Source organism: Hemicordylus capensis, chromosome 4 (assembly GCF_027244095.1).
Source record: "Hemicordylus capensis ecotype Gifberg chromosome 4, rHemCap1.1.pri, whole genome shotgun sequence".
In the NCBI taxonomy this organism is placed as follows: Eukaryota; Metazoa; Chordata; class Lepidosauria; order Squamata; family Cordylidae; genus Hemicordylus; species Hemicordylus capensis.
This window is the reverse complement of record NC_069660.1, coordinates 156,023,891-156,045,876: the sequence shown is the minus strand read 5'-3', so window position 1 is coordinate 156,045,876 and position 21,986 is coordinate 156,023,891. Positions and strand designations below refer to the sequence as shown.

Genomic DNA, 21,986 nt, shown 5'->3' with positions numbered 1-21,986 from the left:
TCCTTTCTTCAGAAAGGGTGTTGGGAAATGTGGTCCTGTGCAATAACCTATGCAATCTCAGAAATCTGGTTAAAGACTTGACTTACTCTACTATGAGGTCATTCACACAGTTAAAAACTGTGTTCTACCTGGGTTTGGGAGCTGTGTACACTCCCAATTTTCAGTTGTGTGGAAGCAAGGTAAGATGAAAACCTGGGTAGAAGTGATTGTGTGGAAGCAAGGTAGGAGGAAAAGCTACCCAGGTTATCCTCCTACCTTGCTTCCACACAAAAACTTATACCCAAGTTTACCTCCTACATTGCTTCTACACAATTGAAAATTGGGAGCACGCACAGCTCCCAAACCTGGGTAGAACACAGTTTTTGATAGTGTGAATGACCTCTTTGAATCCAGTCCTTGGTGGCTGCAAGCTCCTTAGACTCAGCAGTCACATTATGCAGAGGACTTTTGTGATATGCTGTCTCAAGAATTTCAAGTCATAGAGTTCCTTAGTTCCTGCTGGCATTTCCTGGCATCACAGAGGATGGCACATTGGTCTCTGACTTTCAAATGACAAAGCCTAGAATTTGCTGTACAAGTACAATCTCTCTCTTTAGATATTGTGTAGCTATTGTGTTCACATGTTATGTTCAACACTTGTACAATCAAGTCCCGAGACGAGAGCATGCCTGCAAGCCCTGTCCTGATGCTGCCATGCTCAAAAAGCTTCTCTCTCACTCCCTGCACTGCCCATCTTTATGGCATTTGTCTGAAGAGACAAACACTGTAAGTGCTGACAGGGCTGGGGTGGTGGAGATGGAGGCTTTTTGAGTGTGGCATTGCAAGGGCAGGGCTTTGCTTGGGACACTGTAGCATCCCTTTTTTTGAACATCCAAAGATTTGTATACACAGGTTCAGATTTGTATGTAGGTGCAGTTATTATGCAGTTTTGTTGAATGCAGGCACAACAGTAAACTTTCTGTCTGTACCATTTGAAGGGCTTGTATTCAGATTCACTTTTAAAATGAATGCGGGCACAGTCATTCAAACAAAAACATGCACTGTACAAGTGTTTGGACATCTGTACATGCATACAACACAATTTCTGAATAGGGCTCTTCTCTCCCCCCCCCTCCCTTCTGTAGAGTAAGTTCTAGGCTAGGAGATTATTGTTCACACCACTGCTCAGAATTTTGCTTGTTTTATTCTAACATTGCTTCTGATTGGTTCTAGCACTTCTTACTTATTCCTCGACATCTGTATGGGTTTGTCCAGATCTTGCTGCATTTCCTAAGCATAGGCAGGAGGAGCCAAAATGTGGCAGAAGGAGTTAGGGACAGTGGAGTCAGTGTTATGGATAGGATTTACGGGCCCAAGAAATTAGTGAACTGGTCTCCAAAGTGTATAGAAGAATAGACACTAAATCCTGGTGACAGAGAAAAGTGTCTAGAGGGTATTTGTCACTCAAATATAATTGAGACAGATATAAAAGTCCTACTGCTATGTCTGAGTATAAATACAGATCATGCAGCCAGAAATGGAAGGAGATTAAACAACGGGAACAAAAAAAAGCTAAAGGACCCCAGTGAATCTTACCATTTCCCCAAATACACAGTGCCTTTCATGGATGAGGTGACTGTGTTATAAATTAGTACTGGGTCCAGAGACATGATGCTTGGGTGCAGAATGCAGGGACTCCCCAAGTTACAAACATCAGATTTAGGAGCATCCATACTTACGAACAAAGCTGTATAGGGAGCCAGCCCATGTCCAGAAAAATGAGAACCAACCCAAGTTGCCCTCCCCCGCCCAATATTTGGATTGTGTTCTCTGGTTGTGTGGGTGAGATATAGCATTTAATGCTTCTGCAGGCCCTATTGTTTTGTTGATGTTTTGGTCCATTAGCAGCCAAGGAATATTTTATGCACCAGATGCTAAATTAGCATGGATTCTCTGAAGCCATACTATGGAGAGCTGGGGGTTATGTTTATGCAGGGGATTAGAATGACAGGTGGGTCATGGTTTCCTACAAATGCTGTTTGGTGTTCAACTTGTAGTCCAGCTTTAGGGCAGGTGGGAAAAGGACCAGCGGAATGAGCAGCAAAATCCTGAAGTGTTATAGTAGTCTGTATATTTCAGGATGGAGTTGGGTAGTACCATTTTTGAATCTCCCTCAGGTTAAAATCAATCAATCAATCAGTCCCTGAAAGCAGAATGTAGCACATCTTTCTTCCTGTGTCCTCCTGTGCAGTTTTTCCCTTGCAGGGAATTGTGTTTTGTTTTATATAGGAGAGTGTTCCAACATGTGACTGAAGTGTATAATTAATTCTACCATCTCATTCTGCTGCAATAGGTATCGCAAGCCTGAAAGCTAAGCAAGAGAATGGAGAGGTGGAGAAAGGGAGTTTAAATGCAGTCTGCATACATGCATGAATATGTTGCTAGTCCAGGTTCTTGAGGAGTTGAGGGCTCAACAGATATGCCGTTGAGACAGTCCTTCCCTTAAAGTCTTGTGTGCTGGGATGGGCAAGCAAGAGGGGAGAAGTTCAGGTGATGGAGCCCGGAAGAGACTGTCAGTGGTCTGCAACAATTCTGCTGTTTTATAGTGTTGTCTTTCATAACCTGTTTGTTTGTATATTTTGAATTGTAAAATGTCCTTCGTTGCTTTGACGGAAATACAGTATGTGAATGGGGAAAACAAAGTAGTAATACATTATTAGCAAAGAGGCTAAGCAAGAGGGATAGTTAATCTCAGAGAGGAAACCAAGGAGGACATCACTATGATGAGGGGGAAATGGAACTGATGAAGCTAGAGTAGTGAGGCGAGATATTATCCTAATCCACAAAGGGCAGAATCAGGGGCATAGCAAGGTTGGAGTGGGCCCAGAGACAAGATTTTAAAAGGCACCCCCTCATTGAAGCTCAGCTCATGAAGTAAAGAAATCTTAAATGAGGCTGAATAGTGGTAACAAAAAGCATAGTAAAATTTTATATATATATATCCTATATGCCACAATAGAATATAATCCTAAATTTTTAAAAGGTTTTGTAAATGGTGGATGATGCAAGTCATTTAATGGTACTAGAGAAAGACATGCTGTTCTAGTAGCTCCAGGTCTTAACACTCACATCAATTTCAGAGGATGAATACAACTGAAGGAAGCCTGGGCGGGTGCACGGCTGGGGGAGTGAGTCATGTGACGCCTCTGGGGGGCCCCTCAAGGCAGTGGGCCCCCAGACAACTGTCTTCCTTGCCCTATTATAGTTACGCCCTTGGGCAGATTGTCTTTCTACCACATTGTCAGTAGAGCAAAACACACTTCTTCTGCAGCAGGGTGGACTGGTGAGTCCAATGTGTATTGAGATGTTATTTTCCAATTAGTCTATTGTACACCACCTTGAGTGATGTCATGTGTATGTAGGTGGAGTAGAAAATCAAGTCAGTGGGAGAGACTGAACCATGCCAGAATTGCGTGGAGGTCTAAAAGTGGTCTTAGTTCTTTGTGCTGGGCCTGTTATCTTCTCCCATGATGGCCTTATATAGATGGGCAATGGTTCTCTTAACCATTAACCAGTAGGAGGAAGGAAAGCTTCTGCAGACAAGCAAATGTCATACAGTAAACTGGCATTGTGGAACCTAGGTAGTTTTTTAAAGTTTCCCATTATACCAGAATAATTGCTATAGATAAGTTTTTTTCTCAGTGGTCCTCTCTCTAGTGCCCCTTTGTTAGCATTAATGAGCTTCTTAATCCAGTAGTTTATATTTCCCTCATTTCACCAGTTGTTGGGATCTCTCTGGTCAGCACAGATGGAAGTGGGAAAATGGCTGCTTGATCTGCCATGCAGAAATGTGTGTTTGCTTTTCGTTAAAACCTCTCTAATGGCATTACATAAGCAGGTTTTAAAGGAAGTAACAGCTCTTGTGTGTGGACATCACTCAGCATGCCTTCGAATCCATTCCACTATAATACATTTCCCCCCACATGGAAAAGCATCCTTGGAAAAATACACATTTAATACATTGTGTGAGAATGTGGAATCCCAGTGATTAGCCTGTGGATAACTGTCAACTCTGCAGAGTGTATTTTCAGTAGCTGTTGCTGAGTGGCCAGTTCCACCCATTGTTTTGGGTGGGAGCTGCCTTGCCCCCACCAGCCCTATAGACCTCACTGTTGGAATGACAGAGGCCAGGTCTACCCAGGTCTTCCTGCATGCAGCTGCTAGACCTGGCCTCTTGTGCCAGAGTAGCCCCAGCCAGTGGTCACAAAGGTGGTCGGGTTTACCTGCCAGATTTCTTTCTTGGACTGGTAGCCCTGACCTTCAGGAACTGGTAGTTCGGGTTGCAGACTCAAAGGGGGCCAGGTCTGCCAGGTGGCTCACACATAGAGGTGGGCAAATACTGGACAGGTTGCCTTTCCTCAAGGTCATTCCTTTTTTTAATGGAAACAAGAACATGTCTGCAGGAAATGAGGACATATGGCAGCCCTACCTAAAGGGATCTGTAAGGCATTTCCCCTCCCCACCCCAGTTAGGTTGTCGGCTGACAATGTCATTTTTGTTTTTGCCTTTGCCAGAAATCTACAACATGGCTAGCTTGCTGTCGGAATCAGCTTGATGGCTCACTATGCGCACCCTTATACACAGAGGCCCAGCTCTGTGTATCGTTTTTGCTGGAGGCTAAATATTTGAAAGAGCAGGACCTTTTCTGCAGTGGTAGCCTTCTTGTGCAATTCCCTTTATACTTGGCCAGTCTGATTTATATTTTTTAGAAGTTTGGCGATCTTTGTCTTTTAGCAAGCCTAAAGGAGCTTTGAATATGAGGCCTTGCTGACTAATGCACTGTTGTCTGTCTTCTTTATAGTTCTTATATGACTCGTGTGCTGTATTTGAAATTGTTTGTTTGCTTCAATTTAATAGCTTTTATCTTTTCTTGTAGTTATGGTTCATTTCAGATCACCCCAAGGGCTCCCTGGAGCCGTGTCAGGGTAAACACTTAAAAATAAATGTATCTTTTTGCTCCTTCCAGGCCCATCTGGTAAAAGCACATCTTGGTGAGTCTCTGCTTATTGAGCAAAGAGACATCTTTTAAAGTGGTGGTTCTCTTATATTTAGCAGGGGGAGAGCAAATGGCCCTATCCAACCCCAGCACAGCATCCTCTCAGTGGCTGTTGCTGGTATCTACCTTATGTTTATTTTTAGACTGTGAGCCATTTGGGGACAGGGAACCATCTAATTTATGTATTATTTATTTTTCTGTGTAAACCGCTTTAACAACTTTGGTTGAAGAGCAGTATATAAATATTTGTAGTAGTAGTGCACATGACATAATATGCTGACCACAACCAAATCAAATTATAATTTGTATTAACCCTTTTTGGGTGGTGGCAGAGCCACTGACAGGGCAGTGAGACTGCCGAGGCTTGGCCCTCTGCATATTCTGGCCTGCATCCCTGAATTTTCAGCTTTAAGAAGGAACAAAAATAGCTGCCTAGAACTTTTCTTAGCGGAAGAAGCGTGCAGATTGTATCCTGCCCAGTTGGTCCCACATTCCAGAGCTCTGGTCAATAAGTAAAAGGTTCTTGGATGTCAAGTAAGGAAAGAAGTCATCGCCTGCTTCAGTTCCCTTGGTTGCATGTAGTGACCAATGAAATAACTTCTGTCCTCATTGATTATAACCTTCTCTAGCTCGCTCGCTCCAGTCAACCCTATTTATTTTCCTGGCTTGAGAATAAATTGGTGGGCACTTGGAACGTCAGTAGCAAACTTGTGCCTTGACTTCAGACTGGAAGTGAAGGTTCACATGGTGAAACGCTTGCTTCCTGATGTGAAAAAAAATCCCTACACTTTGAAAACTAGTACATCGGGAAGATACCTGAGCTAGAACTCTTCTGCTTGACACACAGCTTTCTATCTGCAGGCAATTTGTTTTGGTATGGAGGGGCATTCCATAGGTGAGCTCCCACTGTCAGTCTGAAGGGCTGCCAGCCAGTGTAGGTTTATCACCTCATCAGCTGGGCTTGTCACACTACCCAAATCTCAGTCTCACACACACAGCTAGGGTGTGTGTCTTTCTTTTCTCTCTCCCTTCCCCATGTGATCTTTCAGTCCTTTCCACACCTATCCCAATTTTGTTCACACACACACACACACACACACACACACACACACACACACACACACACCCCTCCATCCTGCCACCTCGCCTCCCTCCCAGTTTGGCCTATGGGGCCTGGAAGTCCTGGCTCCTCTTTTCCTTTTGAAATCTTCTCAGCTGTGTTTAAAGCAACTGAGTTGCGGCATTTCCCTTGGCAGCTGTCGCAGCCCGAACACTGCTGAGTGACTTGTTCAGCCTGCAGCTTTCCACTGTGACTTTGCTGGTTTCAGTGGAGGGAGGTGCTGGAAGCCCAGCAGGCTGTGCAGCCTGGGTGCTTTATGTGATGCTTCCTTGCTGAAGCTGGATGAAAAGCAAATACAAAGCAAAGAATGGGCTGAAGGAGCCCACTTAACAGCCCTTGAATTGCTGAGGGAAAGGCAGGGAATAATGAACTGCTCTGAGCTGAGTTTCAGGAGAAATGAAGACGATGGCATAAGCAAAGGGGAGGTTTTCTCCAGGCCCATGGCACAGAACAAGGACAGGATGTCAGATGGACCATGCCAGGGTTGGGTGCAGGCTATAGTGGCCCATAAGTATAATTAATCAGTGTCCAGAAGAAAAGTACTATTAACCTAAAATGTGCAAATAAGATGGAATAAATCCCATGAAACCTGTCCCAAGCTTCTTGTTGAATGAGAAGGGTAAACGTGAAAAAATAAACAAACTGGTGAATTAGTCAGGTACTCATGAGGAATAACTGCATGTGGTATAAAACACTTTGTGTCTGTCTGTCTGTCTACTCTCTCTGACTGACATCCCTGGCAAAAGGTTGCTCCTATTGCCCCATACACTTTTGGACAAGTACAGACTAAACACTATCTTGTTCTCCTCATCCAGGAGTCTGTATGGATTCAGGATCTTCTTGACTGGAGCAAAGCCCAAAGAGATACAGCATCAACATACAGAATACCTTTCTCTGCACTGGCCTGTGTGGAGCCCACTACAATTTGAATTGTGCACATTTGACCCGCACCCTAACAGAAAATGGTCTAAATACATAATATCATTTTATGTGTTCCCGCCACCCTTATTCTCTGAGACACTGACAGAAAGAAGTATAAATACCAAATGGGCTGTTAAGGCATTATGACTAAGTGTATTATTTGCTGGCTCATGTGATCAAAGATGCTCTTGGTCTTGAACTAATAGACATCTAAGGACACTGCCTGGCTCCCTCCTCTCTTAGTCAGGCCACTGTCACCTTCAACCATGAGTCATATGGATGGAGTGAATCACAGTAGGTGCCTCATAGGTTTAAATGCAGGCTGATGTGGCAAGGCACATGATTCCACCTAATACAGAGAAGGTATTGCATTCTTTCTTTCCTTGCTCCTTGTTTCTGAGCAGAGATGATGATGATGAGGAGGATTTATTCGATTTCTACACCACCCTTCCAAAAATGGCTCAGGGTGGTTTACACAGAGAAATAACAAATAAATAAGATGGATCCCTGTCCCCAAAGGACTCACAATCTAAAAAGAATCACAAGATAGAAACCAGCAACAGTCACTGGAGATACTGTGCTGTGGGTGGATAGGGCCAGTTACTCTCCCCCTGCTAAATAAAGAGAATCACCATGTTAGAAGTTACCTCTTTGCCAAGTTAGCAGCGGTCTTTCCTTGTTCCTAGGATGATGCCAGTGATCTCAAGAAAAGTTGCATTACATTTGTTCTACCTGACAAAACCCATATCCTAGATATAAGGGTGTGGACAAGTGGTAGTTTTATAATTATTATCTATTATTTACACATTATTAAGTGGCATTATATTGAACCAGATTGTTGGTCCATCTAGCCCAGTAGAGGCAGTAGAGTGAGGGTCTTCCCTGGCCCAGATACCTCAGGTATCCTTGGAACTGGAGATGCCAAGGATTGAACTTGGGATCTTCTGCATGCAAACCATGTGCTCTGTCATTGAGCCATGGCCTCTTTCCCTAGCAAATGCCCATCATTATGAAGGGGCTGGAATATTGCAGAAACCCCAAGAAACCCCAATGAATGCTCTCAGGACTTTTGCTGGACGTGGAGCCATCCAGGTCAGGGATGAAGGGCAGGTTTTGCTCCCATCACAATTTTGTTGCTGAATGCAGTGCCAAATGGCATCCATTCATTTATATGTGAATGCATGTAAGAGAGACATCATTGTCTCTCATTGAACTTAGAGACATCATTGAAGTGGAGCCTAAGGAGCCTTGTCCCTCTTGACCCCAGTGTCTCAACATAGGGGCAGGTTCCCCACACACTTGCTCTGTCCCCAGTTGCAGTTCATTTACTCTGCCCTCTTTTGGGGAGCCATTCAGAATTGACTCTAACAGTGTATCCTAGCTTCTTGGACTAAACTACCTATTACTTTGCATGAGTAATTTGGCCCCATGTGTCTTTGTCTTAAAAATAATAATTAAATAGCTATGTGGGAGCCCATTCAAGACCGGGTCCCTACATTACAGGGGGAAGAGACAGTAAGCTTTTTCCTCTTGTGCCTGAGTAAAAATGCCTCCCCAGCTGCTGTTAGTTGCAGAATGGAAGCCAACAGCTTCCATTGGTGGGAGTTTGTGCCCCAAGGCAAACATCAACTGGTATGTGTGTGTGTGGGGGCAGATTTTTATGAAGACCGTGGTGTGAGGCAAATGGGCTAAATAACCTTTCAGTCCTGATTCCTCTTGAGCTGCTACTGAAGTTAAAAACAACAAAACAAACAGGCAGTGGCAAGCTATGCATTTTAATCTGCATGGCCTTCATCTGGATTCTGTTGCTTGGTCACAGAATGTGGCAAGCACTAGACAGAATGTGGCAAGGACTATTTCACACATAATGCAAATCTGGGTTTGTTGCTGAGCAGATACTTGGCAGTGAGCTGTAGCCAACCCTGGCTTCCTGATGGGTGTACCAGTATGATACCATGCTTGCAAAAATATTTGTCGCATTCACAGCTTACTTACTTATAGGTACACTTTAGACGTTTTGGACACCTACATATGTAATGTGCAAAGAAGCCTTTTGACTCCCACAGCTATCTGAAATTATCCAGTCTTTGGAAACCTCTGTGGTTGCTAAATGCAGCATACTAGCGCTGAAGGCAGCAATTCTCTTTAGGGATGCTGGCTGCTATTATTATACTCACAGGGGTATTCACTGGGGGAGGAATTGAATGAATTTTCCATGTTAATGTGCTTTTGCCGCCACATACCTTTTATTAATTTGCCTTTTAAAAACTGATTGATCTGATGTCCAGCAATTGCTGCTGCTGCACACGAAAACAAATGGCATGTTTACTTAGCCACATTTCCAGGCTGCTGATAGACTCTGACAGGTGCCATTAAAGAACATGTTTTTTATGAAAGAACATCATTTTTCATAGAGTGTGAATAAGGGCAAAAAGGTGTATTAAAGTGTAATCATGGAGCCTGAAGGCCTCTAGCAAGAAGCTGGCTACCAGGTCAGAGAACCCTTAGTCGGATGGTCTGAGGTTGGAGTGAGGGGCTGGGAGCTAGGCTGGTGGGGAGGGGGTGGGACGAGCATATGCCATTGCCAGTTACAGAACAGAAGAGCAGCCCTGCTGGATCAGGCCCAAGGAAGCCCATCTAGTCCAGCATCCTCTTTCACACAGTGGCCCACCAGATGCCGCTGGAAGCCCACAGGCAGCTGTTGAGGGCGCAGCCTCTCTCCTGCTCTTACTCCCCTGCAACTGGTACTCAGAGGCATCCTGCCCTTCAGCCTGGAGGTGGCCTATAGCCCAGCCCTCTGACTAATAGCCGTTGATAGACCTCTCCTCCATGAAATTATCCAAACCCCTCTTAAAGCCATCCAGGTTGTTGGCTGTCACCACATCCTGTGGCAGAGATTTCCACAAGTGGATCACATGTTGTGTGAAAAAGTACTTCCGTTTGTTGGTCCTAGACCTCCTGGCAATCAATTTCATGGAGTGACCCCCTGGTTCTAGTGTCGTGTGAGAGGGAAAATAATTTCTCTCTCTCCACTTTCTTCACACCATGCATGATCTTATAGACCTCTATCATGTCTCCCTGCAGTAGTCTTTTTTCTAAACTAAAAAGCCCCAGGTGTTGTAGTCTAGTTCTACGATGTCCTTTTTAAGATGTGGTAACCAGAATTGTACGCAGTACTCCAAGTGTGGTCGCACCATAGTTTTGTATAAGGGAATTATAATATTAGCAGTTTTATTTTCAATCCCCTTCCTAATGATCCCTAGCATGGAATTTGCCTTTTTCACAGCTGCCGCACATTGAGTCGACACTTTCAACGAGCTGTCCACCACAACCCCAAGATCCCTCTCCTGGCCAGTCACTGACAGCTCAGATCCCATCAGCGTATACTTGAAGCAAGCTGGGATGTGAATTAGAAGTAATTTTTGCTGGTTGCTGTTTTATGTGGTGGCTGGGGAGATATGAGTTAATGGAGGATGGGTCTATCAACTGAAACTAGTTGTGAAAATGAACCCTCCATTTCCAGAAGCAGTGTACCTCTGTACCACGAGAGCCAGCATGGTGGTGTGGTTAGAGTGCTGGACTAGGACCGGGGAGACCCGAGTTCAAATCCCCATTCAGCCATGATACATGACTCTGGGCCAGTCACTTTTCTCTCAGCCTAACCTACTTCACAGGGTTGTTGTGAGGAGAAACTCAAGTATGTAGTACACCACTCTGGGCTCCTTGGAGGAAGAGCAGGATATAAATGTAAAAATAGATAGATTCCAGAACATTAGGTTTATTATGTATCATGATGATGACATATATGCAACACTTGTTACTATTGTGAACAAGAGTTTTATTTACCTCTAACCACCCCCACCCCCGCTTTATATTGTTGTAGGACAATATCATGCAGTGATGTATAATTTGTGAACATTGGGGAGTAAATGGCTGATTACCACATTATTGCTTTTGCTACTAAGCAGCATGCACATAGTAACACTAATAAGAATTGAGAGGTGAATTTCTGCAATTTGCTTTTATGCTTTTTTTCTTGTTTTGGCAGCAGATTAGCTATAGTTTAGGTTTGGGAGGGTAGGCTTTAAAATCAAGATGCGCCATGACTGGACAATAATGCCATGACCCTATTTCTTGGGTGCTTCAAAATCAATGTGATCCAATATTTCCTTACTGTGATTTTATGGATTGGAGCCACCCCATAATCATACTACAGCTTGCAAGCATCCACTATTATCTATTGATAATAGATTTGGGATAGACAACAAAAAATGACTTTCCCCTCCTCCTGCTTTTGCAATCCAAGTCCCACTGAACTATATGGAATTTACTTATGAGTAAAAATGCAGAGGATTTTGCTGTGGTAAAAAGCTAGTACACCCCCCACCCCACCCATTTTCCAGTGCCAGTTTATGGACAGAGTTGGCTAGTGACTGTGAAGAGCATATAAATAGTGTGTGTGGTGGGGGAGGGTAGTCGTTATTCTGCATTAATTAATGTAAAGTACAAGGATGAGGATATGATGCTAGACGGAAAAGGAATTTAAAGCTAATTAATACAACCCACATCACTAGGGATTAAGGGAGTGGGTGTGGAAGAGAGAAAGACCCCCTGCCCCAAGTGACTTGGTTCCCTACTCCATCAAAGAGTGGGTTACTTACCAACTGTTCTGGATAAGTGAACGGTCTCTAAAAGCCAGAGGGTGACTGGGTGAAGTGTCCAATGATCAGAAGGTTGTAATTTTGCATGTAGTAGTATGGGGAAAGACCCTGAGAGGGCCTCTGTGCTTGTAAGAGCTGCAGACCAACCAACACACATAAGACAGATAGAGCTGCTTTATACCGAGCCAGCCCCCCTACTTTAATGGGTACCAGTTTAATAGGAAACATTAAGCATTGGGAAACAGTGCAGAGGTCTTTTCATTGAGCTAAGGCTCCCTTCCTTCTGCTTCCTCCAGAAGGCTTAGTTCCTAATTAACATCTCACCTAGTACTCTTCTGGTACGTTAATAATTAAACAGTTTAAAGGGGCATTTAAGTATACGATGTGGCTTTGTTTTTAATGATGTGCTATGTGCTGCTATAGCTTTATTAATAATATTCTCCCATTAGAAAGGATTGTTTTTAAATTTCTGTGAATCTTTGTATACACCACCTAATGGTGCAGCGGGGAACCTGCCTAGAGAGCAGGAGGCTGTTGGTTCAAATCCCTGCTGGTGTGTTTCCCAGAATACAGGAAACTCCTATATTGGGCAGCAGTGATATAGAAAGGTACTGAAAGGCATCATCTCATACTTTGCAGGAGGAGGCAATGGTAAACCCCTCCTGTATTCTACCACATGGCTCTGTGGGAACTAGGAGTTGACACTGACTTGATGGCACAATCTTTCCTTTCCTTTATGAATCTTTGTATTGTGTGTGTGTGTTGCAGTCTATAGCCATAAGGTAGAGAAATGGGGAAATCAGTTTTCTTCTGTGAAACTTAGTTCTGTCAGAGTGGTAGATTTATAGGCCAGGTTGGTTTAAACCTGGTCAGAGGTACAATCCTAGTCAGACAAGAAAACCCCTAGTTTTTGAATTCCCAAATAAGCATTCTTGGGGCTCAGTAACAGTATACCATGATGGAAAGCGGAGCTGAGCATCAAGGAAAACCAATGGAACCAGAACTACAAGTCCCATCATGGTGAAATGATTAACCCATCTTGAACTATCTGATATCTCAGGTGTGTTGTTTATGGATTGCAACCAAGTTATTTCACTCCCCCCCCCATTTGGGCACAACTGCACAGGAGTGCACCTTTCCTTCCTCTGGGAGGAGGTGAGGCACATGGAGTCTGGGCTGAGTGAAACTGGGGGACTAGGTGGGTGGAGTCACTGGGGCTGCTGGAGCCACGACTAGGCAGCTGGTGGGCAATCCTAAATTATGACTTTGAGGCAGTGCAGGTAGCAGATGGGGGCCCTCATCAAGGCATTCATGGGAGCAGAGGCATCATGGAGCAGCTCTTTGGCCATGCACTGTTCAGCCCAGCACTGGATAGGGGAGGAGAAGCAGAGCAGAACCAGAGGCCGGTTCACATTGAAAGGCCAGTCTGTCACCTCTGTGTGCTGTGCATGGAAGAAGAGCTGCACTTCTGAAGGAAGGCAGACCTCTGTACAGTATTGTGGCTCTGCCCTTTGATGCAGGTACAGTGTTCTAGTTCACCACATGGTATCGGTTCTCAGCCGGCATTGATGCTGCTATGCTGGCATGCCATTTGCGGCATTGAATCCCAACAGCTTTCTGGGTTCAGCACGGAAGCACAGATCAAGCTAACATGCTGTTTTCAATACATGGTGAAGACAGCACCAACCCTCCTGCTGGGAGAACATACTTGTTGTAGGGCATGCTTGCTTTTTTTGGACACATTCATGACTGTACAGGAAGAATGTGGTGCCAGGTATGACTGCAGCATGTGGCTAATCATTTTAAATTAATCTGGTATTCATTATCCTAGCAATGGCTATAATTAATGTATTTAGTATTAATGTGGATAAAATACACAGCATCCTTGTGGGGGCAACAGCACAGCCTCCCCAGGCTTTAAAAGGTCCATTCAAACCAAACCTTCCTCAGTCCATTAGCCCATTCCCTTTACAGTGAAGAAGATAAAGACTTGTGATGTGAAATGTCATGCATAATTGGGTCGATTGCTGCTTTAAACTCTGCCCCTTCCTCCACAGCCCTCTCCATTCTGAGTGCTTGCCTTCCACGGAGGCTCTGAGGGTCTCTCTGGCTCAGGACAGTGATTCATTCCATACTGTTTTCTTGGCTGTAGGCAGAGCTTTGTGTGCTCTATCTTTCTTTTTTTTAACTCCATGTTTAATTTTTTTTAAAAAAATAATTATTATCTACAAATAATAAATTCGGTACCCAGGCAATCCAAATTTCAAACTAAGAAAAATTTGATTCTATGACTTCCATGTCATATGCAAATGCAGTGTGCATAATTTCTTCCCCTGCCCCAATAATTTAGATTTATCTAACATTTTAACTATGATTTATTTGTTATGTATTGGTTTAGCTGATTGAGAGGAGCAACACTGTAGCTATACAGGGCACTGAAGGTCCACTGTGTCAATTACTGGGGGAACTGATTCAAGAACATTTCTGGTTTCTAAGAAGCCACAAGTATTGCCCACAGACCTTCAGGCCTATCCTCATAGTCACAGATGCAGGAACTCACCCACCCCTTTTGGGGGCGTAAATATGAGATTTTCAGGTAGCTCCGTTCTTTGCCCAGTAGCATATCCTGTGCTTTTCCTTTACAGCTCTAGTTGCCAGCATTGCCTCTTCTCCTCCTCCTCCTCCTCTTTTGCAGGCGTTTTGGCACAAAATGCACAGCGTGCCAGCAGGGAATACCACCCACCCAGGTGGTCAGGAAAGCCCAGGACTTCGTCTATCACCTGCACTGCTTTGCCTGCATTATTTGCAACCGCCAACTGGCCACAGGTGATGAGTTCTACCTCATGGAAGATGGGCGGCTGGTGTGCAAGGAGGACTACGAGACGGCCAAGCAGAACGGTAGGGCTTGAGCAAAGCTACCAGCTCTGACAACCATGGGATGGAATTGGGTGGCAATGGGGAATTTTCTCTTGCTCAGCTTGGTGAATACAAATACATTAAGTTAGGTTAAATTAAATGTAGTTAATTTGACCCAGATTAACTTGCCTGTGTTGAGTAAGAATTGCTTTCTGGTGACCAGACAAGTAATATTTGTCCATTAGGAGAGAGTTGGCTCTTTCTTCCAGGTCGTCAGTGTGCTAAAAATGATCAGTGCTGATATCTGGAACTGGAACTGGTTCAGAGGAGGGCAGCAAAGATGGTGAGGGGCCTGGAAACCAAGTCCTACTAGGAACGGTTAAAAGCTGGGTATGTTTCGCTTGGAGAAGACTAAGGGGAGCTATGACAGCCATCTTCAGATATCTGAAGGTCTGTCACATAAAACCATGTCTAGAACAATGTTCTTCCTAATGTCTAGCCTAATCTGGGAGCAGATTTGGCTAGACATTGGGAAGAATTTCCAGATGGTAAGAGCTGTATGCCGGTGAAGCAGACTGCCTCGTGCAGTAGTAGGCTCTCCTTTGCTGGAGGTTTTCAGTCGGAGGCTGGCAGTCATCTGTCAGTGATGCTATAGCAGTTTTCAGCATTGGGCAGGGGGTTGCTCTAGAAGGCCTCCAAGGTTCCTTCCAACCCTAAAATTCTATGCTTCTAGGCAGACTAGTAAATCCGTTTGTAGGCTACTACTATTTGGGGATGTTTTGCAAGGCAGGAAAGGGACCCTTTGGGAAACAGGAACGGGATCCTAACCCCTATGGGGGTAGCTGGATTCATGCATGAGTCATAGTTGCACACTCTGGCCAACCTCCTTGGCAAGTGTGCCACAAATGAAATTGAAGGTATGTGACATTGACACACTAGTACACATTGTAACTGTGCCATGGGGTGGTTTGCCTCTTGCTTCCTTGATTTGAGAAGTAGGCTTTAGCATAGTACTGGAGAAACTGTGGGTCAGGCTGTGGGTCCTCCTGCTTCTCTCTAGACATGCCAACCCCATCCTCCCTCTGCCCAGGTCACTTGAAGTTGTTGCAGGCTTCCTGTTTTTGCCATACAAGGGCCTGTTGTAGTTGTGCTGTCTTCCAGCTAAACCCTGCTCAAGGCACAAATTCTTATTCTCCCTCTTGTGGACATGTTTCAGGAAATAAGAGGAGCAACTTGGGTGAACAGAGTTAAGAGGCAAGGGCACTGCTGTGTGGCAGGTGGGCCTAGAAAGCCAATCATTAAACACTGGCTAGTTCAGTGTTCTTCACTGCAAGGCCCAGGAGCCAGTGACAGCTCCCATCTCAGTGTGGCTTCCTCACTAATGATTTCTTAGGCCTGTGTGAAACTTTGGCTGAAGTCAAATACTCCACATGGCCCTCTGGCACTGTGCAGAGATGAACGTTCCCATCACTATTTCCTAGTGCTGGTGGGACTCATTGAAGGGAAACTGAGTTCTTGAGCCACAGCGCCATCTTAGAATGTGTGCATAGAGTGCTGGGAAGTGGAGTCCTTCTCAGTGTTTTCTCCATAGAGCTCTATGGGAAATGTGTTGGGAAGGACTACACTTCCTGGTGTGTGCTTCCAAGATGGTACTGGGGGGCTCAGCAAGACTCAGTTTCTCTTAATGGACCCCCCCCCCCACTGGGAAAAGTGTGGAACTTTGTGGAGGTCAGCATAATAGGGAATGCCAAAGTGGCCCCTGCTTCTAAAATAGTGAAGATTACTGTGCTAGTTATAGTTTTCTGTCCCCTCGTTTGAACAATGTACTCTGTTCCTATCCTTCTAGAATTCCGAGGGTTGTCCCTGTAGAATCTTGTCTTCTTCCCTAGGCTTCAGATTCTGTGTACCTTACTTAATTGGCTCCTGAATCTTGCTAGTTCTCCCTTTCTTCTGAGCCAGCTGCAGATCATGGTTTCCATACACCACTAGCCTGATTCAGACATTATTAAAAAGCCCTGCTTTCTAATAGGGGAGGAAATCCCACCATGTTACTCACCTGCATGCCTCGCCATGCATGTTGATGACAGGGCTTGTCTGAAAAGGGATGCCCTCCCCATGATGGCAGGCACACCCGTGATCCCTCGCAACCATGGATGTGCCCGCTGCCACGGGGAGGGCTCCTCCCTCTCAGACAAGCCCCATCCTAAATGCAAGCAGCAGGGCGCAGGGTGAGTGACCTGGCAGGACTCCCCCCCCTTCACCCCACTGTACACGGCTACTGTGGCGCTTTTTAATAACATCTGAAGGAGGCTACTGACGTTCTTCCTCCTGTCCTTCTGATTTGCTGTCCTACCGCAGGGTTCCATGGTTGTAACCTCTGGAGCTGATAGCCCAATGCCGAGCCTCTTTTGGCCCCACTTCTGATTTAACCCATCAGATTCCATGATTGGTGGCCCTGATCCTGCCAAGGCCCGATTCCACACTCAGCCTGACAAACTGGTTTGGTGCTTTGGCTTCTGTCCTGTGTAGCTTATTTCCTCGTGTGTCCTCCTTACCCTCTCTTCATTTCTTAGAGATTTTGCACACAAAGTATTTTGTTTATTATAAGGAAGGGTAATAGTGTCAGGTGAGGAATCAATTAAATTGGAATTTTTTAAACTCTTGAGTGCATATATATATGGTTACTGTCCCTACACAGGGAAATATGAGGAAACGAGGGAAACAAGTAGCAGGAAAATATGAGGGCTAGTCTTTTTCATAAGACCTGGACAAGGGCCTAGCTTTGCTATGAGTTTGACGGAGATTCCCACTGGTCTTCCCCAGCTTGCTCTTTTTTCCCTCTTGAGGCCAGGCCCCCCTCCTTTTCACAGCATTCACAAGACCATCGTCCTCCGCTTTCCTTGCTTTGGCAAAAGGGCTATAACCAAGGTACTTAGAATTAAGGGGAGCAGATATTGGACAACTGCTTGCTCAGTCCCTCCTATAGGCACTTGGTACCTGGACCAAATTTTCAGTCCCCACCCCCCACCCCATCAGATGTCTCCAGAAACCCAACCTTCTTAGGGACCTGGCAAGGTGCTCCAGAGGCACGAGTCGTGTTTCTGTGCACAGAGGAACATCAAGAGCCAGACCCAGAAGCAACCCTGGGCTGAGCTCCACAGGAGACAACCGAGTTGCTTCTTGCACATCAGCTTAATCCGGCCCTCAACCCAGAGAGTTCCCCATTTTTCATTCTGAGGTCTAAAATGCCAATATTTACTGTAGGTGGAAAACCCAGAATTGGGGGTGGGTTGAGGAAAGTGAGACAGAAAAAGGCTATAGATCACCGAACGCTAATGAACCCACAGAGACTGCCAAACGGTGCCTGACTGAAATTAAAACTGAACTGGTCTTTAATGGATTTCATGTTGACAAGCCCTGACTTCTCATTAATTAAGGACTCTATTTTGACCTAATCAATTTGGCTAGGGTGATGCAATGCCTATTTGTGCTGAGGGGACTGGCAGGGGAGGCAGGGCCAGGAGATCATGGATTGAATATTGCTCAATTTCTATTATTGACTCAGTGCTATCGATGGCTTCAGTGTCATAAAGTTTTGCAGCAGATGGAGCCAAAACTAAGAGACAAGTAATTCCAGGACACAGGCTGAAGTCCACTGTGGGAACTGTCTGTATATGAGGGGAGGGAAGATTGTGCCTCTGCTGCAAGACAGTTTGTTAGCAAGGTAGGTGGGAACAGATGTACTGTGTGGAGGGAGGTTTGTCTTCACGACTCTTTGACATTTTTGTGCTTCTGTGTATTTTAACAGGGTTTTCTTTCTATTCATTCAGAAGGTGCACTTTGGCCAGTTTGAGAGCCTACCAGGGAATGAAACTAGTAGTGCTAGAATGGCTGCTTCTAAGGCTGCTACTAGTGTGAAGAGTTCAGAAAGAAAAATATGTATATAAAATATTGTATACTGTTCAAGTTGCAACTTCAAGCCCAGGATGTACTAATACTAGCATTTTGATGCTCATCTGATTATGGAAAGTTGTTGCTATTCTCATTGAAAGTGCTTTAACACTTCATCAGTAGTTATCTGGAACTAAATCAGATTTGGAGCTGGGTTACATGTTTGGTTTAAAGCAGGGAATCAAAGTGCTGCTGTTTTAAGAGGGACTTGCCATCTAATCAGCAGAGAACTGCAGCTGAAATGTTACTTAAATGTGGGGAAAGAGGAGCACAGAGTGTGTGACATATATAAAAATGTCCTGCTTTAATGTTTTCACAAGATGGAGCTCTTCTCATGATCAGTGAGAAGAGCTCTGTGGAGGTTTGCGGGGAGAGCATGTTTGACTCATCCTTCCTGCAGACGACCAAGCTCTCTTCCCTGGGTGGGCAGATCGCCCACCCAGACGACCCGCTGTGCTCCCGGCAGCTCTGGGGGTCTGAATGCCGGGATGTGCCATGTGCCAGCCCGCTCCCCAGAACTCTGATAATGCACCGTGCAAGTGCACGGTGCATTATGGTGATCCCCACTCCCGAGTGTGTCAGCCACAGCTGCACAATTATAAAAATGAGGTTAAGGGAGCACTCACTCCCTTAAGAGGGTGGCTACTTAGGCGAATTTGACCCCTGATCCTGGTGGTTCACACGAGTGTGCAAAACCAGGCTTGGCTGCAGAATTGTGTGAATAGTCTCGATGTGTATGCTTCTGCAAGCAGTGCAATCAAAGCAATGGGTGAATTTGAATTGGTCTAAACAGTGGCAAGATGGTCTGGCAATGAGAGGGCCTTTCTCGTGGCGGCACCATGTTCCTGGCATGCTCTCCCCAGAGAAATCCAGCTGATGCTAACTTTTGTCATCTTTTTGGCACCAAGTGAAAACCTTTCTATGTTCCCAGGCCTTTAAACTCTGAATTTATCCCTGCTTCATTTTATTGTGCTTTTATCTGCTGCATTAGTTGCTGGTTTTAAAAACTGCTTTAGTTTAAATTTTATTGATTGCATTTGTTCTCTATTGGCTGCCATGGAAAAAGGTGGTTTTTTTGGAAAAGTAAGATATCATTTAAAAAAATCACTCAGTCAGTTACTCTTGGATTGGGAGCTGTGTGTTTCTCTGCCTCAACTGGACATTGGAGACATACTATGGAGAAGAGAGGGGTCACAGGATTGCAGAACTCTGTCAATAAGCTTTTGAATGAACCCGTTAGCACTGAAGTCACCATAGAAATACATTCAGGAGTGGAATCAGTTTGGAACTGAGCGTGCAGCTGGAGTTTTCATCTATGTCTAGCAAATTAAACGGGCTGGTGTGCTGTGCAGTCTTAGGAGGGCTGAGCAAGAGATTTCTCCTTGCAACAATCTCACTAAACAGTAGCATGTGAGGCTTCCCACAGCGCTGCAGTACATGGGGAGAGGGAAGCAATTTTCACTCCTCCCACCCCCCACAAGCCCCTTTCACGTCACCCTATTGAGCATGTGGGGATGAGTGCCCTCCAGCTGCCTCGGCCCCGAGGCCTTCCAGGGGCTGCCAAAGTCTCACCCCTGCTTTCCCCCACACCTTTGGGGGGGCACCAGAGTCCCTCATCTGCCACCCCCCCCCCGGCTGGGCACACTACCTTTCTGCCTGTTGCAATGGGCACTTTGTTCACACGTTGCCAGAGTTTGATTGGGTGAATCCATTCTCTGCTTGGAGCGAGGCACAGAAAGAACACATCCGACCCGCCCGCCCCCCGCCATGGTGCGCAAATGAAGCGCCAAGTGAAGCAGGCAGAAGGGTAGCATGCATGTCTTGCCACTGGACGCCACACCCCTTGCATATGACATCATACGCAGGGTGTGTGGCTGATGCACACTTGTGCGTGTGCACACATCAACATGGGGGGCTGCCAGTCAAGCTTGTTCTGCGACAGAGAGCTCCCTACACCCCTGCCCACACTGAGCAATTCCAGGACACAAAGAAAGGGCTTTTATGGGGGAAGGAGAGAAGAGAAAAGCGGGAATCACTTTCCCCTCCCCATGTGCTGCAGCTGCATGGTAAGTCTTGCCATGCTATTGGTTAGATTCTTGCAAGGATGGAGCTCTTGTTCCATCCTCCTAAGGCTACACAGCATGACAGGCATGATTTCTTAAGGGTGTGTGAATGTGTACTCTTCCGCACAGCCCTCAGGAACAGATTTATACAAGCGGAAAGGGGTTTTGGAGGGAAAGATCACCTCTGCTTTTCCCTCCCCTTCCATGCCTAATCTGCAAAGAAGCCTTCAGTGCAAGGACACTGAAATGTGCAAAATGGCCTCTAGTTGTACAAATAAAGAAGCCCCTCTCGCTGTATTGCTGTCCGCTCTAGTTTGTTCTCCTTCTCACTAACTTTCAGAATATACCACAGGCCTGAGACTCGGTTGCTGCTTTATGCTCAGCATTCCAAAAATAATAAGAGAGTGTTCTGTTGTAGATGATTCAGAAGCTGGAGCTAAGAGGCCCCGAACCACCATCACAGCTAAACAGTTGGAAACACTAAAGAATGCCTATAAAAATTCTCCCAAGCCAGCAAGGCATGTACGGGAGCAGCTGTCCTCTGAGACTGGACTGGACATGCGTGTGGTACAGGTGAGCAAACTGTAATACTGACACACTCTTCAGTTAAATAAAGGACTGGTTTATAGCTTTTCACTCCTCACTTTTCCATCACTGATACACAACAATGTCACCATTGTAAAAGAAAAAAAATTGGGGATGTATGCATCAATGCAAGTTAGGAGGGAGCCTGGATTTTGAGAGGAACATGAATCCTCAAGATGGAGGATGTGCTGTGTACTGCTGGGAGTCGCACTACAAGAAATTCTGGAATTGGGTCTCATGGAGAGCAGATCTTGCTTCCCTGCCTTGACCCAATGGCTCTAGCTGAGCTTGGGCTGAAGAAGAATTCCAAACAGGAGGAAATCCTATGATCTGGTGCCTCGTGAGGTTGAAAGGCAGTACATCAATGAACTAGAGTCAGCTATGAACCCTCGACTCAGAGAGAGGGTGAACAGATGCATTTGATTATATTTCAGCCTTCGTTAAGTTCTTGTAGAAGAGGGAATTTCATCAAGTTCAGCTTATCATGTCGGGAAGGGGAAAGCTGCAAACAAAATTTGCTCCTCATTTGCATCTGATCACCATCAGAGATGCCCAAGAAAGTAGCAGCAGATAGCACTTCAAAGACAAGTGGACTTTGCAAATGTCCACTAGTCAGAGCTCTGAATTAAAATGTTGGAGCATCCTCTATGGGCTAGACCAAACAAAGAACCCTTATGGATCTTAAAGATGATTCAGGATTTCCCCCCTCCTAGTTTATGTCCCTTGAAGTTTCCTATCCAACTTTTATTATTGTCCTATAGTATATAGGAAGAGATATAGTAATTCTGATAGCA

General features: G+C 45.2%; 1 protein-coding gene across 4 annotated transcripts in view; it reads left to right on the top strand.

Moving 5' to 3' along the window:
* Window positions 1-21,986, top strand: part of LHX4 (LIM homeobox 4) — a 34,900-nt gene that overhangs the window by 8,918 nt on the left and 3,996 nt on the right. For all 4 annotated transcript variants that reach the window (XM_053247110.1, XM_053247106.1, XM_053247108.1 and 1 more), the window contains exons 3-4: window positions 14,433-14,635; window positions 21,026-21,180. In XM_053247110.1, coding sequence (XP_053103085.1) covers window positions 14,433-14,635; window positions 21,026-21,180 — 358 coding nt within the window. The remainder of the gene's footprint in view (window positions 1-14,432; window positions 14,636-21,025; window positions 21,181-21,986) is intronic.